The sequence below is a fragment of the Dryas octopetala genome, chromosome 5, assembly GCF_963921425.1.
Source record: "Dryas octopetala chromosome 5, drDryOcto1.1, whole genome shotgun sequence".
Classification (NCBI taxonomy): Eukaryota; Viridiplantae; Streptophyta; class Magnoliopsida; order Rosales; family Rosaceae; genus Dryas; species Dryas octopetala.
Window position 1 is genome coordinate 19890664 of NC_141370.1, and position 21665 is coordinate 19912328.

The 21665-nt window shown below is 38.5% G+C and overlaps 6 protein-coding genes across 7 annotated transcripts; all 6 read right to left on the minus strand.

Moving 5' to 3' along the window:
• Nucleotides 1–408: 408 nt before the first annotated feature.
• LOC147285434 (uncharacterized) lies at nucleotides 409–4161 on the minus strand. Its single transcript, XM_086245482.1, has 3 exons — nucleotides 3438–4161; nucleotides 1498–1753; nucleotides 409–977 (listed from the first exon to the last, which is right to left on the minus strand). Exons 1-3 carry the CDS (start codon nucleotides 3765–3767, stop codon nucleotides 589–591), a joined length of 975 nt encoding a protein of 324 aa, XP_086101608.1. The 5' UTR covers nucleotides 3768–4161; the 3' UTR covers nucleotides 409–588.
• A 1197-nt stretch (nucleotides 4162–5358) lies between these two features.
• LOC147285435 (serine/arginine repetitive matrix protein, putative (DUF936)) lies at nucleotides 5359–7971 on the minus strand. The gene is made up of 4 exons (XM_086244418.1): nucleotides 6818–7971; nucleotides 6499–6717; nucleotides 6319–6410; nucleotides 5359–6149 (listed from the first exon to the last, which is right to left on the minus strand). Exons 1-4 carry the CDS (start codon nucleotides 7916–7918, stop codon nucleotides 5429–5431), a joined length of 2133 nt encoding a protein of 710 aa, XP_086100544.1. The 5' UTR covers nucleotides 7919–7971; the 3' UTR covers nucleotides 5359–5428.
• A 1050-nt stretch (nucleotides 7972–9021) lies between these two features.
• Nucleotides 9022–11624, minus strand: LOC147285436 (syntaxin-32-like). Its single transcript, XM_086244672.1, has 5 exons — nucleotides 11173–11624; nucleotides 10446–10696; nucleotides 10189–10361; nucleotides 9544–9732; nucleotides 9022–9395 (listed from the first exon to the last, which is right to left on the minus strand). The coding sequence occupies exons 1-5, from the start codon at nucleotides 11516–11518 to the stop codon at nucleotides 9236–9238; spliced, it is 1119 nt and encodes a 372-aa protein (XP_086100798.1). The 5' UTR covers nucleotides 11519–11624; the 3' UTR covers nucleotides 9022–9235.
• A 1051-nt stretch (nucleotides 11625–12675) lies between these two features.
• Nucleotides 12676–14832, minus strand: LOC147285437 (O-Glycosyl hydrolases family 17 protein). The gene is made up of 2 exons (XM_086245796.1): nucleotides 14471–14832; nucleotides 12676–13777 (listed from the first exon to the last, which is right to left on the minus strand). Exons 1-2 carry the CDS (start codon nucleotides 14830–14832, stop codon nucleotides 12676–12678), a joined length of 1464 nt encoding a protein of 487 aa, XP_086101922.1.
• Nucleotides 14833–16095: 1263 nt separating this feature from the next.
• Nucleotides 16096–19458, minus strand: LOC147285438 (S-adenosyl-L-methionine-dependent methyltransferases superfamily protein). 2 transcript variants are annotated; one of them, XM_086244736.1, is made up of 11 exons: nucleotides 19292–19458; nucleotides 19082–19179; nucleotides 18866–18970; nucleotides 18622–18684; nucleotides 18454–18527; nucleotides 17713–18238; nucleotides 17509–17628; nucleotides 17120–17278; nucleotides 16817–16923; nucleotides 16457–16531; nucleotides 16096–16367 (listed from the first exon to the last, which is right to left on the minus strand). In XM_086244736.1, the coding sequence occupies exons 1-11, from the start codon at nucleotides 19384–19386 to the stop codon at nucleotides 16320–16322; spliced, it is 1470 nt and encodes a 489-aa protein (XP_086100862.1). In that variant the 5' UTR covers nucleotides 19387–19458; the 3' UTR covers nucleotides 16096–16319. The 2 variants fall into 2 exon arrangements, with proteins under 2 accessions (XP_086100862.1, XP_086100863.1); XM_086244737.1 differs by lacking the exon at nucleotides 16817–16923.
• Nucleotides 19459–20451: 993 nt separating this feature from the next.
• On the minus strand, nucleotides 20452–21074 carry RTFL12 (ROTUNDIFOLIA like 12). The gene has a single exon (XM_086245797.1). It carries the CDS (start codon nucleotides 21072–21074, stop codon nucleotides 20886–20888), a length of 189 nt encoding a protein of 62 aa, XP_086101923.1. The 3' UTR covers nucleotides 20452–20885.
• Nucleotides 21075–21665: the final 591 nt, after the last annotated feature.

The following is a 21665-nucleotide window of genomic DNA, read 5'->3' on the forward strand; positions in this document are numbered from 1 at the left end:
TCTCCTTGATCTCAATTGTCTCACTAGTTAACTGACCAGACAAGCTTTGAAGTATAACTTCTCATTTTATCAATTAATCCATTTACAGTTCCAATCTCATAAAAATTGTGCACGAGGGTTAAAAACTCACCAATACATCATTCAACGCCTTTAACCTCTGAGTCAGTCTCTGACTCTGAGTGCATGCAATGATCAAAACCAAAACACCCATAGGAGAAATTCAAAAGCAAAATGGTGTTTAGATAGACGATTGGAAAACGTCTGAGATGTGCTTTGGATTGTAATATTGATCACTTAGAACCAGGTAACGTTCTCAAGAGGCACACTAGAAAAACAAGCACCAGGAAAAGAAGTTAACATCCATGTCAGCTTCTGCATGAGCGCTAGTGCTAATAAGGAGAAAACAACGAAAAGATATAACCATATTTTTCCTTTTGTTTTAAAAGATGTAACAAAGTATCCTGTTGACAGTCAAGTTCTCAAAAGTCAAAACCAGTTCCAAAAGTTTATTTTTGCATTCAACAAATAAACAGAGTACAAGTTCATATAGGAGAGAAAAAGAAACAAAACTAACAATCTATAGCCGGCTTACCGCACCGGCTGCTGATTGTAGTGGTTCTTCTCTTTTTTCTTCGCTGCAGCTAGCCTAGCATTCCTGGCAGCAGCTTCACTCGCAGCAGCTCGTGCAGCAGCATCCATTTCTTTGCTTGATTTCTTCTTCTTCATAGATGCCACCTTCTTTAACCGCTCTTTAACATCACCAGCAGATGTATTTTCTGCCTTCTCAGTCCCAACAGTTTCATCTGCTGCTGCATTTCCAACATCTATGCCATCAGGCTGGTCCTGGGATTCTTTTGGCTCCTTCGATGACTTATCCTTCTTTTTCTTCTTTTTCGCACTTTTGCTCTCCCCAGCAGCATTCTCTTTCTTGTCTACCTCACCATTTAGATTTTCTACTTTCTTCTCTTGTGCGACACCTGCATGTAAAAGGAGGACAAAATTCAGCTCATGTATGAAATAACCTACTTCAATTTTGATCAAATATAATGAGAGTTGCAGCACTAGAAGAATCACTATTCCTTGGAAGAGATCAAATTTGATGACAAGCCCAATAAATGAACTTAAGATGGGGGAAAAGAAGTTAGTTTTCCAACCTACTTCCTAAATGGCCCATTATCATTTATAATGGTATAACTACCAGATGGTACTTACGTGTTAAAAGAATGTGGGAAGAAATGTCAGCAAAGAGACATGATAGTAATACCATCAACAAGATTCCAATTTATCACAGGTAGTGAGATGCAATCATCAACTGTAATAATCTTATTCCATGGCTAAATAGAAATGAGGATTTTTTACTACATGAGGACTTGAGCATGTTGAGCGTTAAATAAAGTATTTAAGCGTAATGCTATGTATAAACTTAGGCTACACATCCACAGTTACAAAACAAGAACTAACTGGCATGCATAATCAAGTTCATAGAAGCTATGTTACCACAGGAATCATCTTGGCCACTGGTCCCGCTTTTGGAATTGTATCCTAGCTCAGCAAGAACAGCTTCAAGTTCCTCAAGTCCCTTTTTCTTCAGTTCCTTCTTGGAAAGCTGCCTTTCTGTATCCTTAGGAGCTGGAGAAGCTTCAGGAAGCTTCTTCACTGGCTCAGTTTCCACTGGTGCTTCAAGTTCATTTTCATGTTCCTCATCAGCATCATCATCAACTTCATCGAGACCTTCCTCCTCACTTTCACTTACCTGGAATCCACGCTAAAAATAAGAATTACAGAACCTAACCATAGGAACAGGAGTAACTCAAATAATTTGAAGATATTAAAAATAATACATCTTTGGTTTTAAGAATGATGAAGTTAGTTGACTTAAAATTATACATTAATTGTTACAAGTCAACAGAGAAGCATCAGTACCCTTTAAATACACACACACACACACACGCTCATCAATTATGCAATTTGCCCCGCAACAATGCTCGTCTTTATGACTACTAAAGCAGAATGTTTCTACAATTTTGGCAATACTCTTATTTCCACATTTGGTAAGGTTAATTTAATTGATAGGCATATATGGTTATATTTATCTATCAATCCTTTCAAAGGGTTTTTTTTTTACAATAAATATGCTTGATTAAAATATCTTTTCTTTTTAGTTATGCATGATTTTAGTGTTAATTCTAAGAAGACTATTGTCGCTACTAAATTTTTCTTGACATATAAAACCATCTTAATGAGGGGTAAAAGCAAATTGAAACATCATGGTGCAAAACAGACTGAGTTGGCAGAAGCACGAAAGGGGCACAACATGTTTAAAATAGATCTGTATGAGAGACTACATGCTATGTGTTAGATGCAGGTAACACATGTGGCTGTGGTTTCTGTCACATGAAAACAATGGGTCAACGGGCCACATCTTCTCTAATTTAATACGACAATCTAAACGTGTTGAAAGGGCACCGATCATGGATAATACATGGATACCGACAAATGATACAGCTATTTTCTAACAGCATATGGAAATTTAATTCCAGTAAGCTCAAGGTGGCAAAAAAACAAATCAAATGTATCTGCAAAAGCTGCAAAAGCTAGTCATAGCATCAAAGATGCGTTTAATAACACGTGCAGACAAAATGGAGTAGATTGTAGCCCTGTACAGAGAATGAAATAACATTTGGACTTCAAAAGATTCGCATCTATTACCGTTAAACTAAATTAGTCATCGCATCAAAGATGCGAGAACTAACACGTGTAGACAAAACGTAGTAGATTGTAGTCATGTACAGAGAATGATATACCATTTGGAATTTAAAAGATTTGCATCTATTACCGTTAAACTAAATGAGTCATGGCATCAAAGATGTGATTATTCACACGTGTAGACACAATGGAATTGATTGTAACCCTTTAAACAGAACAAAATAACATTTGGACTTTAAACGATTCGAATCTATTACCGTTACACTAAATGATCCAAAGAATGATCTGAATTAAACAAGGATTCCACAGAATCCTGAGATACGAATATTCGATCAATTTCACAACTCCTACCAAAAATTATCATCAAAATACTTCCATAAGCATCAACTTATTCATTCCAAAAATAGAATAACTACTAAAAGTAATTGCTTCAACAAATATTGGTGATATCACAAACCAATCCACAAGTATCCACAGTTCCTAACAATCATTTTCCTCATCAAAATCTCTACAACTGTATTGTCATCTCAATTTGAAAATACAAATCAAACAAAAATATGCGAAAAAACACCTTCTTTTACAGTTTACCAAAACAGATATATAGATATATCCAAACTAGTCCATATTCCTACACACACGAAGATACATATATGCAATGCAGGTTTCCAAATTTAGTACTATCCCAATAAATAGATAACGAAAAAACCCAAAGAATATGAGAATTCACCGACCTCCACATGCTCCTGCTCCTGCTCACTCTCCTTGGCCGCCTTCGAATCCGCACCGGCCCAGCCCAACTCGGGGGGAGCCGTAGTTGCATAGTAATCGTCATCATCCTCGTCGTCGACATCGGCCCACGACTTCACCGTGAGGGGCGCCGGAGCCCAAAACACCTCCTTCTCGCTCTGCTCCTCGGAATTCTCGGCCGGGCCGCCTTTGGAACTCTTGGACGATCCCTTGTCGGACTTCTTCTTCTTCTTCAAGCTCCCGAGCGCCGCAAACACGTTGGTGCTGTTCAGAACCACCGAAGACTCGTCCTTTCTGCTCCCACCTCCCACCATTTCTGAACCCCCAGCTAGGAATAGCGTTATCCCGCGTTGCCAAACAGTGGGTTTGGGTTTTGTGAAGCTACAGTTCTATGACGAAGCTCAGGCGTTAGCTAAAAAGAAAAAAGAATCTGAAATGACAGAGAAAAATTAGGGTTTTGAGATAATTTTTGATTTGTTTATCAGATTACTGTGTTAAGAAGGTTGGTATAAGGATCTGAGACTGGAGGAACCGAAACGAATCGTTTTGGAGAACTCTGCAGAGTCTGAGTCTGAGAGAGACAATGAGAAGAAAACCCTGTGTGACTTGTTGAGGGAGAAGAGGTGGCGTTGTTGTAAAAATTCAGTGTGTGTGTGTTGCGCTGGTAATGAGTTTTTCAACCAACATGGCAGCTGTGTCCTTTGCTCATCTGTTTGATGGGCTTTTAAAAGTCCAGATGGCTCTGAGTGAATTCTGGCCCTTGGATGGTTCTCTGATTGAGATTTTGATTAGCGGTGTGGATGGGTCAGTTTGGTGTGGGTCCCAGTGGGCCTGGTTTTTTCTTGTGCAGGGTTTTTCATGTGTGTGGAGAGAGAGAGAGGTTGGATATACATGACCAGGATAAGAGGCATTTGGCTTCCATGCAGCTGATCTGGACACACCTCTTAAGTGTAACTGATGTAATTTTTTCAGAGGATCTGAGAGTTCTTTTTTGTCATAATATAGGATCTAAGAGTTGTTTTTCCATGGCCAAAAAAAAAAAAAAGAATTGTTTTTCATTTTTACTCTAAAATATTTTATTTTTCCTCATATTGGGTAATTTGGTTCTGAGCTGTATTTTTTCTTTGTCTTGTTTGATGACATCATTTTTGTTTTTGTTTTGTGGGTTGAGACTTGAGAGAAGTTTAATATCTTTTATAATTTTTTTTAATAAAAAAGAAAGACTATAATTAGGGATTTGACTATTATGCTTATCTTAGCATTGCTTGACTTTTAAACTAAGCTCTCTACTAAAAATTTAAATTGCTGTCTTATATAATTATTGTAATACACTATTAGAGAATATTTAGATTTCTATTACATGACTCAGATTAGAAGTCATGCCTAGATGTGCTGAAAATACACTTCCCACTACTTGAGGTGCACGAACGAGTTGGAGACCAATCTAAGCTCAATCCAACATACTCAATTCCAATAAATTCAACCCAAAAGATTGCTTGAATTGATTAACCTCAGCTCTAATTATAGCTTCACTTGCAAATTGAGCCCACGGATTAAACTTGTAAATTGAATCTGGTGAGCTCAATCTGAAATAAGAAAAAGACTCAAATAATCAAAAATCAATTCAAGAGGAATTCTTCCATGCACGTGGCAAAATGACTCAAATCTTAATCTATGATCATCTCAGAAAGCTAATGTGCACTTGCCGCATCATGACCAATTGTAACAAATTTTAGTTAGTTTTTATTGGAGGACGAAGGATTCAAATTTAAAATTTCTCCGACAACTAAGACAAATTGAGAACACAAAATAATGGAAAGGAGCAAAATGCAAATACAAAAGAACATGAAAATTAACTTGGTAAACCCCAAATTTGAAGGAATCAATTATCATTTTCAGATGAACATGATACAAATTGTTCAAAAAAAGGTAAAATTAAACAAGACCAGAATAAGTTGACAATGAAATGAAATCATCAAGATGAAGCAAGAGGTGTGGAATTGTCAAGCGTGGTCCCGACGTGTTGAATAACAAAGCCATAGATCTTTCTCTTCAGCCTATCAACCTTTTCACTCAGTAGCACATCCCTCTGTGAAAGAACTCGATCCAACCACTCATTGACTCGTTTCAACTGTGACAAAACAGCTGCAATGGAGCCACAGTCTAGAGGCAATTTAACACCATCTGCAGCATACTCTCCAAACACTCGAAAACCAGCATCCATGGCTTTCTCAACAAACTGTAGAAACCACATTTGCATCTCGGACTGCAAACTCTTTGCCAGCTCGACTGTCTCTTTCATTCCATGACCCTTCTTCACCCACGTCGCCCCAACATGAGCATTGGACTGTGGAGATGAAGAAGAAGAAGAAATCTTCACATGGGTTTTGGCAGGTGCATTGACAGATTGTCGTTTTGACAAGCTTTTCTGCAGAGTTGATGGAGTCTCATTATCTGGAGTGGTGAGAAGAGAGACAACCCCAAGGTCAGTAGCCAAGGCAGCTTCAACCCAAAGAGCAACAGACTTTGATTGCTCTGTGGGAATGTTATCATATGGTGCATCAGAATTGCGGTTGCTGGCAATTGATTCAACCATTGACGTTGATTTAACGACATCATCATAAATCGAAAAGAACCGGTCAATGGCGGGTATGGGGTTCCCAACCTTGGATGTGGAGGAGAGTTCTGCAAACATGCTGAGATAGAAAAGGAAATTAAAATTATACTCACATCAATCATTAGTGATGAATGATATATGATTGTAGAGCAATCTAGCTTGAATCTCTTCAATAAATTCAAAGGCACAAGTCAAAACCCAAGTCAAGGTTTGATATTTTAATCAATGCACACATGAAACCGCATTACCTTAATCTCCTTACAAGAGACTCAGTAGCAATGGCCTCTTCCAGTGCTTCAGCTGCAGCTGTAGAAGCAAGGACTTTCCTTTGCATAGCCTCCTGCAATTGGGTATGGTTAGTTCTGTTTCAAGTTATTAACTTTCATCCTAAAAAAGCTTTGCCCAAGTTATTAAAACCCCATCCATACCTTTCCAAGCCTTGCAAGGTCTGCAGAGACTGAATCTAATGGAACACTCCCATCAGTCCATTTTCTTTCATGAACAGTGATACCTAGACCAGCACAGCTTAGTTTCTCAGGAGCCAAGCAATCTTCAGCTGAGCTAGGTTTTGTCTTCTCATTGCTCGAAGAAACATCACTATTAGGACTCCGAGCATGTGCATCACTTAATCGTCTAGAAAGGGCAGCCTGGTAAGATTGAATTTTGAAGTCAGGAATTTCACAGAGAAAGTGAAGCAAATTAAAGAATTTCAGTTGCAAATACACAAAAGAAAAGAAATTTAACTACCTGAGTCCGCAAAATTGCTTGCAAGTCTGGTTTGTTCTTGGACACAGTCTTCTCTTTTTTCTCAACTACCGGCGACTCATCCCAGCCCTTTCTGTTATTCTTTGCAGACCCAGCAATGGCTTCTGAAACCTTTGAAATCCCGGCAACGATCGTTGCAATCTTCTTCTTGGTAGCAGAGTCCTTGACTCCCCCGGACAACCGTCTCCCCGGAGAAAGAGAAGCCCTCCGGGGATTGGGCGAAGCCTGCCGCCGCCCAGTCGGTGAAGGCTGCCGGTACCTCGATGGCACTATAATCGAGGGCTCCTTCGACACCTTCCGATTCTCTTCACGCGCCACAAGTAAACTCGGAACCACACATTTCGATGGAGCTGGAGATCCAGACCTCTTTCCTTTTCCGGCCGGCGATGGATCTCTCTCCACCATGGCTGCCACATTCTTCTTCCCGGCCGATACCGACCTCTTCGCACCGGCTGGCGATGAGAACCCGGAAGCCGCCCGATCGGAGATCTTCTTAGCCTCATCCGAATTCCCTCCCACATTACCATTTTCACGAGGAGCGAGAGGCTGCCTTGATTGTCTTCCCTTCTCAATCTTTGCTGCTTCCTTGTTTTCGCTCCGTACTTGTACTTGTACTTGCTCTTGTTTCTTGTTGGACAAGTAAATTGCCATGAAGTCGGCTGACTGGTCCGAATCCGAAACGGGTTGAATCACAAACTCGCGTTTGGAGGCGGAAATTCGGGCGACGAGGGGTTCGGGGGTTCCGAGGAAGGCGTGGCGGCCGGCGATGGGTCGGATCCCGGAGACCCGGGGGACGGGGGAGTCGAATTCGAAGCGGTCGACGTAGGCAAACTGGCCGAGCTGCAAGCGATTGGTGAGGATGAGGTCGGTGTCGCGGTCGGAGAGGGAGACGTAGGTGGAGTTGAGGGAGTCGGAGAGCTGGACGTAGAAGCCCTGGTTGGGCCAGAGGGACTCGGAGCCCGCGAGGGCGGGGACGATGCCGATCACTTGGAGGAGGGCGGAGCGGTGGTCGCCGGTGACTTTGGTGGCGGAGTTCATTGACTGGAGGAGCTTCAGGAGGATTCCCGGAGTGGGTGACGCCATTGTTGTTGTGCGTCACTGACTCACTGCGTGTGTGTGTGTGAGAGGGAGAGAGAGAATGAGAGAATGAGAGAGTGAGAGAGAAGGTGGAGCTGTGAATCTGGGAAAGAGGAGTAGTTGCTGCTGCTATTTGGTAGTGAAAAAGAGGACCACTGTAGCTGATTTGGCCGTTTCAGATTTCAAATTCAAATCCCCGCTAATAGCTATTTATTATTACTATTTTAATTGTTTGAATTCAGGTGCTACGTTACCGTTACGTTATCCCAGACTGGCTGTTTCAAACAAGGTTTTAAACTTCCAGTAGTATAACGCCACGTGCTATGGTAAAACTATTTTTTGGTTCTTTTCCCTTAGCATTTGACATTTAAAAACTGAGATAAAAGAGAAAATGAGAAAATAAACCAAAAAAATTAAAACTGACTGAGACAAGTCGACAACTCATAAGATACAATTATTATATAGAATCTTCTTCGCAAAATTTATCGTATAATTAGTATATGAGATTGAACAAAGGGAGTTGTTGTATACTTGTATAGTGTATACAAGATTTTTAATCTAAACAATTAGTAGTTGTGACTTGTGAATGGTCAATCAAATGTATATTTTACACCAAAATAATTAATAATACGGTTAATAACCCTCATTTCTCATCACCAATATTGGCAACAAAATATTAGATGCCTGTGAACTTGTGAAGGGTGAAATCTAATGTTACATAAGCATAAATTTGTTTGATGTGGGATACAATACACAGCAAACAGCTGCAGTTGTATTTCAAAGACTGCATTTCGAGAGCCAAGACCAAGCCGCAAGTGCTGCAAGCCTGCAATGTCGTGTCATTCTTCAACAAAATGGCACACAAGATGCATCCACAGCTGTAACTCACTTCCACTTACTTTAAAGGTGGAGAATGTCTTCCCTTCAACCGTAGTACACAATGATCATGCGACCAACAAGTGAGGATTGGATGTGAAAGACTCGAATTTTTTCCTTAAATGTGGGGAAGAAGAAGGAAGGGGGGTGGGGGGGAGGGGGCTTTCTCATGAACCAAGTCAATTCATTATCATGACTACTGTCATTACCCAAGCAATTTATTTATATCCAAAACTACATTGTTCACCAATTCCATTATTAGGAATACAATGCAATCGGGAAAAAATATTGTTAAATATACTTTACAGTTTCTGTCACAATTCACATGTAAATACATGGCAATTTTCCTGCTTCAAATAACAGAAAATAGGAGATGAATACGGAACTCTAGAAAGGAAAACATGGCTTTGCTATTTTCCTTTCTTTTGCATAATTTGTATTCTAACCTTATGCCGCAAAAAATAAGAAAAACAGAAGAAATGCAACAAGTACCAAGAATATCTTGATCATTAGCCATCGGCTGGATGATATACTGTTAAAGTACCTGGCCAGTTGCCCTTGTGCCCCTTCTACGTTTGCCAGTGTCTCGTCCATGTTCTCATCAATCCTGCCAGCCACATCAGTGAGAAAGCCTGACCCCATGTATTCATAACAAGTATTTAACCAAACATTTATTCTACAAGTTGTACTTTCTTTTAGTGACAAGTTCTGAACCCATGCATCATCATGTAATCTAACAAGACTGCTAAACAAACCTGATTGCAAGCTCTCCTTGCTGCGAAACCATGGTTGCCAATTGTGTGAATATGTTACTCAGTTCATGAATTGTTGACTCCATGTTAGTAAGAGCTTCAGCTCGGCTCTGCATGTAGCTGTCTTGTTGTACTTCTAACTGTTGTTGCTGCTGTTGCAGTAATGGCCGAGATTCCACATCTGCCTGCTTCCTGAAGGAAATATGAAACATTACCATTGACATCTAACATTGTAGCCGTAGATCTAGGATTCACATGATTCACTTTGGGCAGCACAAGGAAGATGGGGGGACTATTTCTCTCCAACTTCCACAACTTCTATGTAACATACACATTCCTAATTTTAGCAAGTCATGGTTATCAACAGGAGACTTAATATAGGTCTATAAGGCCTAAAACAAAAGACATGAACTTGCATACAGAATAAAATATTTATGTTGCATGCATTCATCTGATTTACTTAAGAATTCACTTTAAAATAAGAAACAAAATGATGAATTCAGGACCCCAGAAAATAGAATTTGAGATATTGCCCTCCCAAAATATAAATTGGAGGCTGAGGCTCCTAGCCAAAAATGCCGCCAGAATAACATAAAGTTTACAGTACCTACTGCTATCAAACATGCTGATGTCTAGTGGGATATTTACCTAGGAAATAAATGTGATGCAGATGCAGAATCATTGGCCCATGGAGGAGGAGCTGCTGATGCACTAGAAGCTGATCTGGCAGCCACTGGACGTTGGCGAACAAACGGATTTGTTGGCTCTTTTGAAGGGGTTGAAGTAAACAATTGCCTCCTATTTTCATGAACCTTTAAATTCTGCAATATAAACAAGAAACTTAGTGAAATAATAAGCTCATCATGCTTGGAGCCGCCTACCATGTGCAGAGACATACAATATACCTCTGTCCGCATGGTGAGAACTTCTTTAAACTCCTTTGTGGTGCTCATTAGTCGGTTCTTTAGGTTATCTACAACTGTAGTTGAATGATTAGAGGTGTCACTAGAGAAGTTTCCAGTTTCATTTTGGGAATTGCAGAGCAGCTGCAGATCTATCACCGCTGAATTAAGTCCAGTAATATCTTGCTTTATAACTGCTGTCAGCTCTTGGATCTCCATTGCTGGATCATCAAACACTGATGTCCGTTTTGCCACTGGTGGATAGCAAAGCAAATCATTCAATATTGGTTGCTCCAAACATCAGCAGAGTTCTCAACTAATGAAAATTAACCACAAAGCAATACAGGTATAAATGTGACCAAAACTTCATTCAACATCAGGGTTGTGTTCTCAACAACCACCACCCACAACTTCTCATTTTCAATTAACACCAGCGGCATGCGTAATCCGCCATTAAACTTTCAAACCAAACAAAACTAAGCATCTTAAACAGGCCAACTTCTTCAATGTTAAACTAACAAAGTAACAATTCATGGCAACAACGCACGAATCAAGCACATATGCAGATAAAACATTAATCGCCAATTTACACATCCATTTGCATAAAGACCTCAAAAACACCAAGAAATGCCAAGCCACAAATCAATTAACTTATATAATCTAATTCAGGAAACCAAAAAAAAAAACAAAAAAAAAACAAAAATTTGAGAAATAGCAGAGATTTACATACATCGTGCGAGCTTTGCGAGCTTCTGAGAAGTGTGGTGAATCCCAAGCCCAATCTTGGAAGCTTTTTTGTTGAACTCCGATTGAATCGAAGCCGCAGATCGAGGACCATCGAGCTTCGCGCCACTGTTGCTAGTCGATGGCCCATTGTTGTTTGGCGCGAACGACGACCTTCCAAGCCTCTCTGTTATGCTCAGAAACTCATGCGTTCGATCTCGGTACGACGATTGCCTGGATTTCCCATGCATTTCTATATTTTTATTTATTAATTTGTAAGAAATGATTGAAAAAAAAAAAAAAAAAACTTGTATAAATTCTACTTCAAAACTCTGTACGATGCAAATGTACATGTATATGTGCAACTGAAGCAATTGGAGACAACAATTTGGTACATTGAAACCCTAGCCCTGAATTCATTAGAGGTGTCATCGGGTGGTGAAAAGTTCTGTTTTTTGATTCAAGAAGATCGGTTGCAGAGAAGGAAATGGGTCAGAAACGTAAATATAGGTTTAATTATGGGCTGAATATTAATGAATACTGCAAATTTGGAAAAAGTTATTCTTTTTTGGGAATTTAGGGAAAAGTTTTATTTATTTTTCAGTACTGCTAGATATACCACATTTTTATACCATAATTTCATACCAACTTATGTGGCAACTTACATGGCATTCATACATTGGATACTAAAAAATAAAAATAAAAACCCAAAAAGAAAAAGAAAAATTATGTCCAATAAAGTAATGACACGTGAGATGGTATAAGAATGTGGTATAAAAAATGTGGTAAATATAGCATTATTCTTTATTTTTTCAACCTATATCAGTATATGATGTATATCACAAAATATATTCTAATCTTAACTCATTACAAATATATTCTAATCTTAACTCATTACTTTAATATTTTATTTATACCAATAATCAAGTGATGGAAGGGTAAATACGAGACAAGTCATAAACTAAAACTTTTTATGTTCAAACTTTCACACAAGCAAAACATTCGTATTCAAATAATGTTTGTGGATGATCCGACATATTCAGCTTACCATAAACTTTTCACTTATTAAAGAAGTAAATGGTGAGGAATTTTCCAGTTACCAAAAACAAATCTTGAAAAACCAGAAAAAGTTGGGTTTTTTTTTTTTTTTTCTAATCCATGGTGAGTAAATGAGTATAGGCTATATGCAAGAAAGGGAAGCAAAAGAGAGGAAGAAAGTTTGTTAAGTATTGGTCCTTTATTTCACAAGTACTTAAAAGAGAGTATTACTGTATTAGGAATATTTCTTCAGATTTAAACATATGAATCCACTACACAAATCAACATTAGAGAATGAATATAAGAAAATAAGCAAAACAAAAAATTTCTCCTTGGGAACCATATATTCTGCCACGAACAATCTACCTTAGGAGCTGTAAATTCTACCCCAAACAATGCATGTGAATATGTGACCCCTATAATATGTTTGCTAGCTAACTATGTTCCATATATGGCTTCCTAAAAGCTTATGTTAAGGCAGAATCAAATACAACATATATCCTCCAATAATTTTCATCACCATGTATGGAAACAGGGAAGGAGCATAAGCAATCATCACCGGGAAATCACAGTCCCCAACAGATGGATCTTGATCTGTCAATATAGCCAAGCCAGAGAAATCACAGGTCCAATTCTTCTGGTTATTCACTTGGTAATACATGTTGAAGGCATAAGAAGCATTCCCTTGGAGACTAAGATTATTGCAGGAAGACCCATAACCCAAAGTAGTACAATCTGAGAGGCTACAAGCATAGTCAATGCTGCTTGGCAAGTCATCCAAATCTTTAGCATCTGGGTCCAGGATACACCACCTCCTGAGCATATATTCCACACCATCCACAGGTACAAGGCCCTTATTTTCTAGGGACCCTGCCAAGTCTAATTCATATTTGGGCTTCCCATCATACTCAAAAAGTCCCCAGTGACGCTCAAAGCAGCCAGGAGCAATGCTTTTGGCATCTTCATCTATGAGGCTGAATAGGTAGACTTCAAGTTTACCTTTCCGAGCTGGGGTTCCATTTCCACTCATAGCATGTTTAAGCATTCCCTGATTAAACCTTTTGGCATTTCGGATATTGGCATTAATGTCACCATCAGTTGGCCAACCCACCTCTCCAACTATGATCTTCATTTCAGGGAACCCAGCTTTGGTCAGAGACGAAACCAGGGTGTCAAAGTTTGCATCAAACACATTGGTGTAAAGTAGATCACCATCTCTAATGGGCTTGCTTGTGCCATCAAAGAATGCATACTCAAAAGGGAAATAGTCATTCCCATAGAGGCTGAGAAAGGGATAGATGTTGACTGTGAATGGAGCTTCATTGTTATACAGGAATTGGATTATCTCAATTATGTTGTCTCGAATTTCAGGCCGGAAGTCGCCGGTAGATGGAACTGGGTCCGAGTCAGGGGAGAAGTAGATGTCAGCATTGAAGGGGACTGTGGCTTTGACCTGTGACCCAAGCCCTGCATGGTTGAGGGCTTGCTGGATGTTCTTGAGGGCTGGTAATGTGGTTTTTAGATAGGTTCCATTGTATGTTTTGAGGAAGGGTTCATTGCCTACTGCAACGTACCTGCAAACCCAATTGTCAGAATAATGTAGGACGTACACACAGAGCTTGCTAGTTCAAGAAAGTAATTTGAAAATTTGCTTATAAATATGCAGGTTTAACTTGTAAAAGTTGATCACGTATCTGTAATAAGCAAAACTAGTTGTGGCTACTTTCTAACAATATGATTGTGAAGTGTGTTCCTTATTATGCAGATCCACGTATGCTACTCTTGAAAGTGATATTTGTTGCTTTCACTCTGTGAGTTATCCAAAAATCAAACAGTTGGACCACTGATTTCTTTAGGGTACTCTATTCACCAAAAGGGTCTGAAAATTCCTTTGCTAGAGCCCTAGAAAATCAACCCTCACCCAGTCTCACAGAGAAGAAAGGTGCTGGAAAAGGCTATTCAGACATAAAAAGGATTGACTCTTGCAATTGGAAAGAGTAACAATCACGAAAACAATTAAAAGAACAGAAAGAAGGAAAGCGAGGATGTCAAGGACTTTCCAGAATCTAGGGGAAAAAGAAATAAACTGTCCCATGATTTTACAGAAAATGAGCATAATCAATTGAAAGGGAAAAAACCCTTAACAGGGTTTTGACTCTTGAGCATGAGAAATATATAATAGACCAGTTGGGAACATAATGCCATCAAAAAGAGTATGAAAAACATTGCAAAAATGGGTTAAAAATCAAGAAATTGTGTGACTCAACTTGATATTGACTCCACCATCGTAGCAGTAACTGGTCACATTGGCATCCACCCAAGTAACTGCAGCAACAGGATCCTCACTCATCTCATGCAACATGTAATTGGGTATGGCCAGCATGACCTCAATATGAGTCCCTATAAGAGCCCCTAATATTTTCTCTTCGGCCTCAAACAACTTCAGCTTACTGAACCCATTGTCTTTCAGCATTTGAACCACTTTCTCTGGTGGGAGCTGGTGGGTAGCCATAGTTCCCCAGTTGACTCCAAAGCTCGTACCTTTTTGGACCATGGCCATGAAAACAAGAAGCACTACTGCCAAGAAATAGTTATGGTGTAGGAGCACTCTTTCTTGTGACATTCTCATTCTCTTTTCTTAATCTCTAAATGGGTCTCTTTGAATCCGAATCTTTCTCGAATGGAGCAAGAATCAAGAAAGAGAGAGAGAGAGAGAGAGAGAGAGAGAGAGAGAGAGAGAGGGAAGGGGGAATTATTTTGGTTCCTTCATCACTAATATATAAGAGTTCAGTGCAAGGCTTTAGAGAACTTTCATGGGGGAAAAGCAGAAAAGAGTGTAAGATTCGTTCCTTAATTCAGTTATTCAGTTAATGGTGGCCAGCCCATTCTATTTGTTTCCCAACTGAATAATAGTATAGTATCCCCAAGAGTAAAAACCCATATTATTAATTTGTCCAGTTCCAAATTGAAGAAACCCATATTATTAATTTGAAGAAACCCATCGACTCCTTTTTTATGAAAACTTAAAGAGCATCCTCCCCTGGCCAAAAAAAAAGAGCATCCTCCAAATTGCCAACTTTCCAGCCCAAATCAACGTGTCCATTTCTCGATCAATTTGCAGGCTCTTCCTTTGCGTTTCTCTTGCGTGAAAGTTTACACTTTATCGTCAAAAAGGGTTGCTAAAAGTACCATAGTGCATTCCAAAGAAAAAGGAATGTATGTTGGTTATCTTATAAGGAAATGCTACCTTCACATAAGGTAGTACCCAGTTCCTAGTGCTCTCTCGTTCAATCACTTTTCATTTTGAAGTTTTGTGAGAATGAGAGGCACACACTGCATGAGAAAATTGGTTAAAGTCGGCCAACACAATTTGCTTGGGCAATGGGAAGCATAAGCTTAACCTGCATCCCAAGATACTGTGATAGGTGCTGTTGTACCAATAATGGCATAAAAGGTGAAAGATTGGCTGTGAATTAAAATACGGAAAATGGTTGCCTCCTTACAGTTTAAGAGCAGTTGTATCTAAAATACGGAAAATGGCTGCTTTTTTTTTTTTTTGTTGGGTAGGAAAATGGTTGCTTTTACTGCAAGTTTTAATACATTATGATTTATAGTTTATAAACTTAAATCAAAGTTAAAAGTATTCTTGTCACGGGTAACAGCATAAAAGTTTCTGAGTGAAACTTTTTGGTCTTTTTGTTCTTTTTTTTTTTGTTCTTTTTGTTTCACACGCTAGTAAAAAAAAGCACTCAAAATGCTTTAAAAATCAGTAATGGTTATAGTCACGATAACTAAGGCTAGTTCAAACTGCCAAAACTGATGTTTGGTGATATGCCTTGATCAAACCGCCACAGAACAGATAGTACGCAAGAAAACAGATGGACCGATTTTATGATTGAAATATAAAGACTTGTTACATTTTTTATACGCTAGTTCATATCATCTGTCATTGTCAACATGATTTGCAAAATGGAAGGTTACAAGTGCTTTAACAGATAGCAACTTCTCGTATGGTGCAGGTGCAATGGACTTCTTTTTTCTTAGTTTCCAGGGAATGCTTCTTTCTGTACCAGCTGGGTAGACAGAGTAAAACCCGCCACAATTTGCATATTCTTCCTAAATAAGGCACCCTTCTGGAAGCTTAAAGCTTAAGCAAAACATTGCCTGCAAGATGAATCAAAGATCAGAAGACAATAAAGTGTCATGAAAATCCATTTGTATGTGGAGCTAAAAGAAGTTCCAAATAATAATACCTTGTTTGGAGCAACATCCCTAACCCTATGAAATATTGGCTCTTTTATATGGGCATTCAAAGCAGACTCTGCATCCTACATATAGTTGGAAAAGCAGTTTATGGGAGTGGAAAAGTGTTAGAAGGTTGCAATAAGTATGTACACAGAACTGTAAGATGCATAAAGCAGACTACTACACTGGCTAATTAGGCACAAGGTGAATGATCATCAGATCATATCAACACCCTTACCACAAATATCAGAAAAGCCAAGTGGCTATGCTACACATTACCATGTTAAAGGACTAATGTAATTATCAGTGGATTTAAGAAACAAATAATGGTAAAAGTATAAAATAGCCATGCAGACAAAAATACTTACTGCAATAATAGATTCTTGCGTTTCATTTGCACGTATGAAGCAATAGCAGTGAATCCAAGGAAGAGGTCCAGTCCAATATTTCCTCTGGATCACACCCCTAAATGCATCTAAATGCAAAAATATATATATTAAAGGCAAATTCAAAGTTTTACTTCTACTACTAAGTTCAAACAGAGATTTACTGAGATAATATACTCTTCGGCTTCATAAATAATAATTAGCAATGAAAACTGTGATCAAACAAAAAAAAATGTTTACCAAGAGGAATAAACAATCAAAATGATCCAAAAAAAGCATCTGTACCTAGAAATTGAAGAGCAGAAGCAGGTAGGTTCATTATCACATGATCAACATGCTCCCAAGTCTTAACATCAGAGATCTCAGGGCCTTTCATCCTCTTTTTCTTGCTTCCTTTTCTCCTACCAGCTACAGAAACACCAGTGCCATCAACACTTTCATTCTCTGCAAAGGCAAATGCAAGTGAAATGATTTAGCAATTCCAACCAAAATATATAGCAATAAAAATGACATTGTATATGCAATTATTATTTTTGTGGGCGAGGAAGGAAAATTGAATATGCATCTAACACGAACAATACGGATGCTTAAACCTTAAAGATACAACCAGGAAGCAGAAATCACTATATGAAGTTCAGTAATGACCAAGCACCTATTTGTGGTGGCCATGATACCTGATTGACAGCTATCTGAAGGTCTTTTAACTGGAGGTACTGATGTATCACCATTCATACTAGAGCCTTGTAAAGTGTCCAGATTACTAGTAACATTATCTGGTACTTCTTTCGCCTCAACTGCAAGAAACAGAAGATTAAGACTGGTTGCACGGTAACAATTCATCCCAACTGAAAGGTAAAATATTTTCACATATATATTACCAGCTACCCTTCCATTTGCAGATTTTGGTTCCTGATTTCCCTGAATGGCACATTTCTTGCCAGTTTTCAGCCTGGAGACATCAGATTCCGATTTTTTCTCACAGTCAAGCACTGCCATCAATTGAGAAATAAATTCTCTTGCATCAATATTGTATGCATGAACGCGATCATCAACCTTGTTAATTTCTGCATTGATCTTCAGATAACGAATGCTATCCGGATTTAAGTCATTTGCATACACTATGCATCCTTTCTGTGCAGCAGGGATAGCAAAAGGACCGATACCAGCAAACATGTCACATATGATTTCCCCAGCTTTAAACTGAGAAACCAACCTTATATGTTCATGTTCCAATCTTGAATTCCAATAGACCAAGCTGTAATCAAGCTTGAAAGTCGCTCCGTATTGTTTCACTTCTGTCACCGTGTCATTTTCTCCTGCTAAAACTTCAAACTGTGGCACACGGAACTCATTTGTAATTGTTCCAACTTTATTAACAATTGTCTTGATTCTTGGATAATTTTTCTGCTATTACAAAAAGGCCAAACAAGACATAAGTATCCATAAATATGGTACATTTCTTATGATTAAGGAACTGCATACATAAATAGACAGAAAGTGCCAACACTTGCCAGGCCTTGCAAGAAAAAAGTGAGAGTAGAAGTCCACCTGTGACAACCATGCATATTAAGACTTAAAAGTGAAGCTAGGCCTACATTGAGACCAGAAGTGAAACATACATCATAGATTACTTTTGCGATCACATCCTTGTAGGGAAGTAATTCTTCATGTATATTCAGATGGGCAACGTGACCTGCATGAATGAAGCAATGTTAGTTCAGCATCAGAGATAGACACGGTTGTTCCCTGTATATACAAAGAAATAGAATCATGAATTGAGTACTTAACTATTGTTTCAAAAGATGAGGGAACCTCCACTCCAGGGGGCAGAATCTGCTTCAATATATGGTCTGAAATCATAATAATCAGTCAGAACGTTGAACATTTTTCAACATACAGGGTTAAAAATTCAAATGCAACTTCATTGTTATCAACAAAAAACTTTGTATGCAAGTGCAAGTGTGCGTGTGCAAGAATTTACAATATTGAAAGAGATTAATAAAAAAGATACCAAAAAGGCATCAAATCGACCTGCACCCCAATATGAGTACCCAAGTGTCAACGAATACGGAACTACTTCAATTTTGCATAGACCCTTTAGTTCATTGAGATTTTGAACAGGAATATCAGATAGATCTGCCACACACCAAGGAAACTTCAATTAGTGATAAAAGGTACTATAATCCACACACAGTGGCCAAATGCCATGAATATTATTATGAACACAAAAATTTCAGAACTTGTTACCAGAATCTTGGACCCTCTCAGACAATATCATGTATCGGTTTTTTTCACATGTTGGGTCATCCGTAATGGGTTTGATGCGTGGTTTATCAAGCAGACATCTGAATATGAAAATGGCATCCAAATTATAAAATTAAAAATTAAAAATTAAAAATTTGTGTACAAGGCATTGCATTGTTGACTACACACAGAGATGGAGTCTTTGAGAAGTACCCATTTAGTATTCGAGTGGCGACTTTGCAAAGCTCGCGAGGGATTCGAAGTGCCCACAATTTCAAATGCACGTCAAATTTTCTTTCATCCAACATTTTGTTGGGTAAGAAACAAAACCCTAATTGAAGAAATAGCTGCAAATTTACAGGCTACAGCAGTAGTTAGTAACAAATTGCTCCGAGAGAACGTAGAGGGCTTTAGGGTTTAAGCGATACAATGGCGGGCGGATACAGAACGTTGTCGTTTTCGTTGAAGTTGGTTTTGGGCTGCTACTCAAACTGATGGGTTGGTTGTTGCCCAATTAAAAAGTGAATGGTCCATCTAACTGATTTTACGAAAAATCCAGCCCAATCCATGTTTTATTGGGCTTTTTTTCTTAATCTGCCAACGTTTATTGGATTAGATGTGCACAAGCAACTAAACTCATACCAAGTGTACTGTCCAAATGACATAAACGTTTACACCAACGTAGGGAGTAAACTGGAATTGAAAATTCCAAATTTGATTAATATTGATGTGTTATATGTGTATCCTTTCATTATATTGAGCTTATTTGTTGGATGGTCATATAATTTTGTGTGTGAATTGTGATGTAGCAAGAGCAGGGTTGAACTTGCACAAATCATAGAACAATAAGATGATGATGATGATGTGTACAAACTACAAACCTGGTATGAATGGAGGTTGAGTACACTCTCAACCAATGGCAATGATTGATATATATTGCGTCCGAACAATTCACCAAACAGCATGGGGATTGTCAACTTTTCTTTTTAATTTGTTTGTTTTTTTTGTTTAGGGGTATATCCTCCATATATAGTATAATATATAATTGTTGCGATCGATTAATTAGTCGTTGAAAGTAACACGCACGGTTTGGAGGTTTGGACTTTGGACTACCATATATGATATAATACAGTTTCTTGTTTTATGCATAGAGCCCAACCAATCAACCTTACAACGTCCTATTCGTTGGGAATATAATAGCTCAACCAATCAATCAGATATTCTTGTTTTTCATTCACAAATTGACGTTAACCTCACCCAACCCAATTAGACTTTCATCATTTCATGCGTTTTGGAGCCCCTCGCAATATTATTATATAAAATATTTAAAAATTAAAAGAACCAGATATCGATTCAACCAACACAAAGTAATAGTATGAATCATTGTTTTTCTTTCAAATTTTGTTTCTGCTTTCAACTTTCGAATATGTACATGGATTCATGATTTCAGAGCACTACAGTTTACTTGAAACAAAGGGTTTAGGAATGGTGCCTCTGTACGACGTCACATATTGAAGCAAATCTAAAGTAACAATTTACCATGAATCATACTTCAGCTTTGGACCTTCAATTGGGTGTATCGTTTTCTCTTTGAAACAAAACAAGCCCCTATCTAATTCTAATTCTATGCGCCATGCCTTGGACTCTTTGATTGGTTTGCAAAGCTAGCTCTACCATGGACCATCTGTATTCTCTAATCTCTGTCACACAAAACCGCAGCTTTTCTTCACCTTTTGACTTTTTGGGTCTTTGAGACCCATCAAAAGCAATAACATGGAGTTGGTGTTGGAGCAATCAGATTTGGGGCTTAATCTGTGATGGCGTGGTCGTGCCAGCAGAGGAGCATCGAAACGCAGCGTCCAAGGATGTAGAAGCGGGTTTTCTGGTGCTTTGCCATTACCAAACATCGTTTTCCGAACCCCATTTTGCGGTGGCTTTTGCGGCGGCCTCCTCGGTGTGTTTGCCTCTGGGTTTGGGTGAGATGAGAAATTGTCATGGTGACGATTGTAGAGACAACAAGGATTGGTGGTGTGGTGGATGATAGAGAATGTGAAATAGTGAGGAAGCAACGCGATTTCAGTGGGTGTGGTTTTTGTGCTTTTATAGGCTCATCCTCGAGAGAGTGTAGAGACATATGGTGGTCCCACTTTTTCAGATTGATGTCATTTCAGTTTGTTCGTTGAAATCTGCTTTTGCCCAATTTGACACTATCACCCCTTGCCTCGTTATCCCTTACCTATTTGTGGTTGTGTGTCAACACCTCATTTTGTTGGAAGGAGAAAAACTAACAGTCACAATATATCCTCATGCAAATTTAAGTGGAAAAAAAAAAAGATATCCATACTGACACAAAATATCCACAAGGTAATTTGGTGTGATGAAGATTTGTGTATGGATGGAAAATAGAGAAGTAAACTCGTAATTAGCTGTTATTCACATTTTTAGTTTGTTTTTATACTTTTAATTTATCTTTTTACACTTATAATAATAAGAGTGCTTTAAAATAATAAAATATTAAATTTGAAATGTATGATAACAAATTAGAAATGTGAATAGCATCTGCTAATTTTTAACTTATTTCAATACC

Bases quoted from the DNA above. Each gene is read 5' to 3' on its own strand.
- LOC147285437 (XM_086245796.1), bottom strand. From the start codon at position 14,832: ATGAGAATGTCACAAGAAAGAGTGCTCCTACACCATAACTATTTCTTG. The intron at 13,778-14,470 runs GTTGAGTCACAC...TTGGGTTTGCAG, and splicing joins GATGGTGGAGTCAATATCAA to GTACGTTGCAGTAGGCAATG.
- LOC147285436 (XM_086244672.1), bottom strand. From the start codon at position 11,518: ATGTACATTTGCATCGTACAGAGTTTTGAAGTAGAATTTATACAAGTT. The intron at 10,362-10,445 runs GTATATTGTATG...TTTATATTGCAG, and splicing joins TTCTCACCATGCGGACAGAG to AATTTAAAGGTTCATGAAAA. The intron at 9,733-10,188 runs GTAAATATCCCA...TATTTCCTTCAG, and splicing joins GCATCACATTTATTTCCTAG to GAAGCAGGCAGATGTGGAAT.
- LOC147285435 (XM_086244418.1), bottom strand. From the start codon at position 7,918: ATGGCGTCACCCACTCCGGGAATCCTCCTGAAGCTCCTCCAGTCAATG. The intron at 6,718-6,817 runs GTAGTTAAATTT...CAATCTTACCAG, and splicing joins AAGCAATTTTGCGGACTCAG to GCTGCCCTTTCTAGACGATT. The intron at 6,411-6,498 runs GTATGGATGGGG...ACCCAATTGCAG, and splicing joins ACCTTGCAAGGCTTGGAAAG to GAGGCTATGCAAAGGAAAGT.
- RTFL12 (XM_086245797.1), bottom strand. From the start codon at position 21,074: ATGACAATTTCTCATCTCACCCAAACCCAGAGGCAAACACACCGAGGA.
- LOC147285438 (XM_086244736.1), bottom strand. From the start codon at position 19,386: ATGTTGGATGAAAGAAAATTTGACGTGCATTTGAAATTGTGGGCACTT. The intron at 17,279-17,508 runs GTATCATGGCCA...TTGCCTTTGCAG, and splicing joins TTCAGATAGCTGTCAATCAG to AGAATGAAAGTGTTGATGGC. The intron at 16,924-17,119 runs GTACAGATGCTT...TTTTGCATTTAG, and splicing joins TTCTGCTCTTCAATTTCTAG to ATGCATTTAGGGGTGTGATC.
- LOC147285434 (XM_086245482.1), bottom strand. From the start codon at position 3,767: ATGGTGGGAGGTGGGAGCAGAAAGGACGAGTCTTCGGTGGTTCTGAAC. The intron at 1,754-3,437 runs GTCGGTGAATTC...CGTGGATTCCAG, and splicing joins AGGAGCAGGAGCATGTGGAG to GTAAGTGAAAGTGAGGAGGA. The intron at 978-1,497 runs GTAACATAGCTT...TTTTACATGCAG, and splicing joins TGGCCAAGATGATTCCTGTG to GTGTCGCACAAGAGAAGAAA.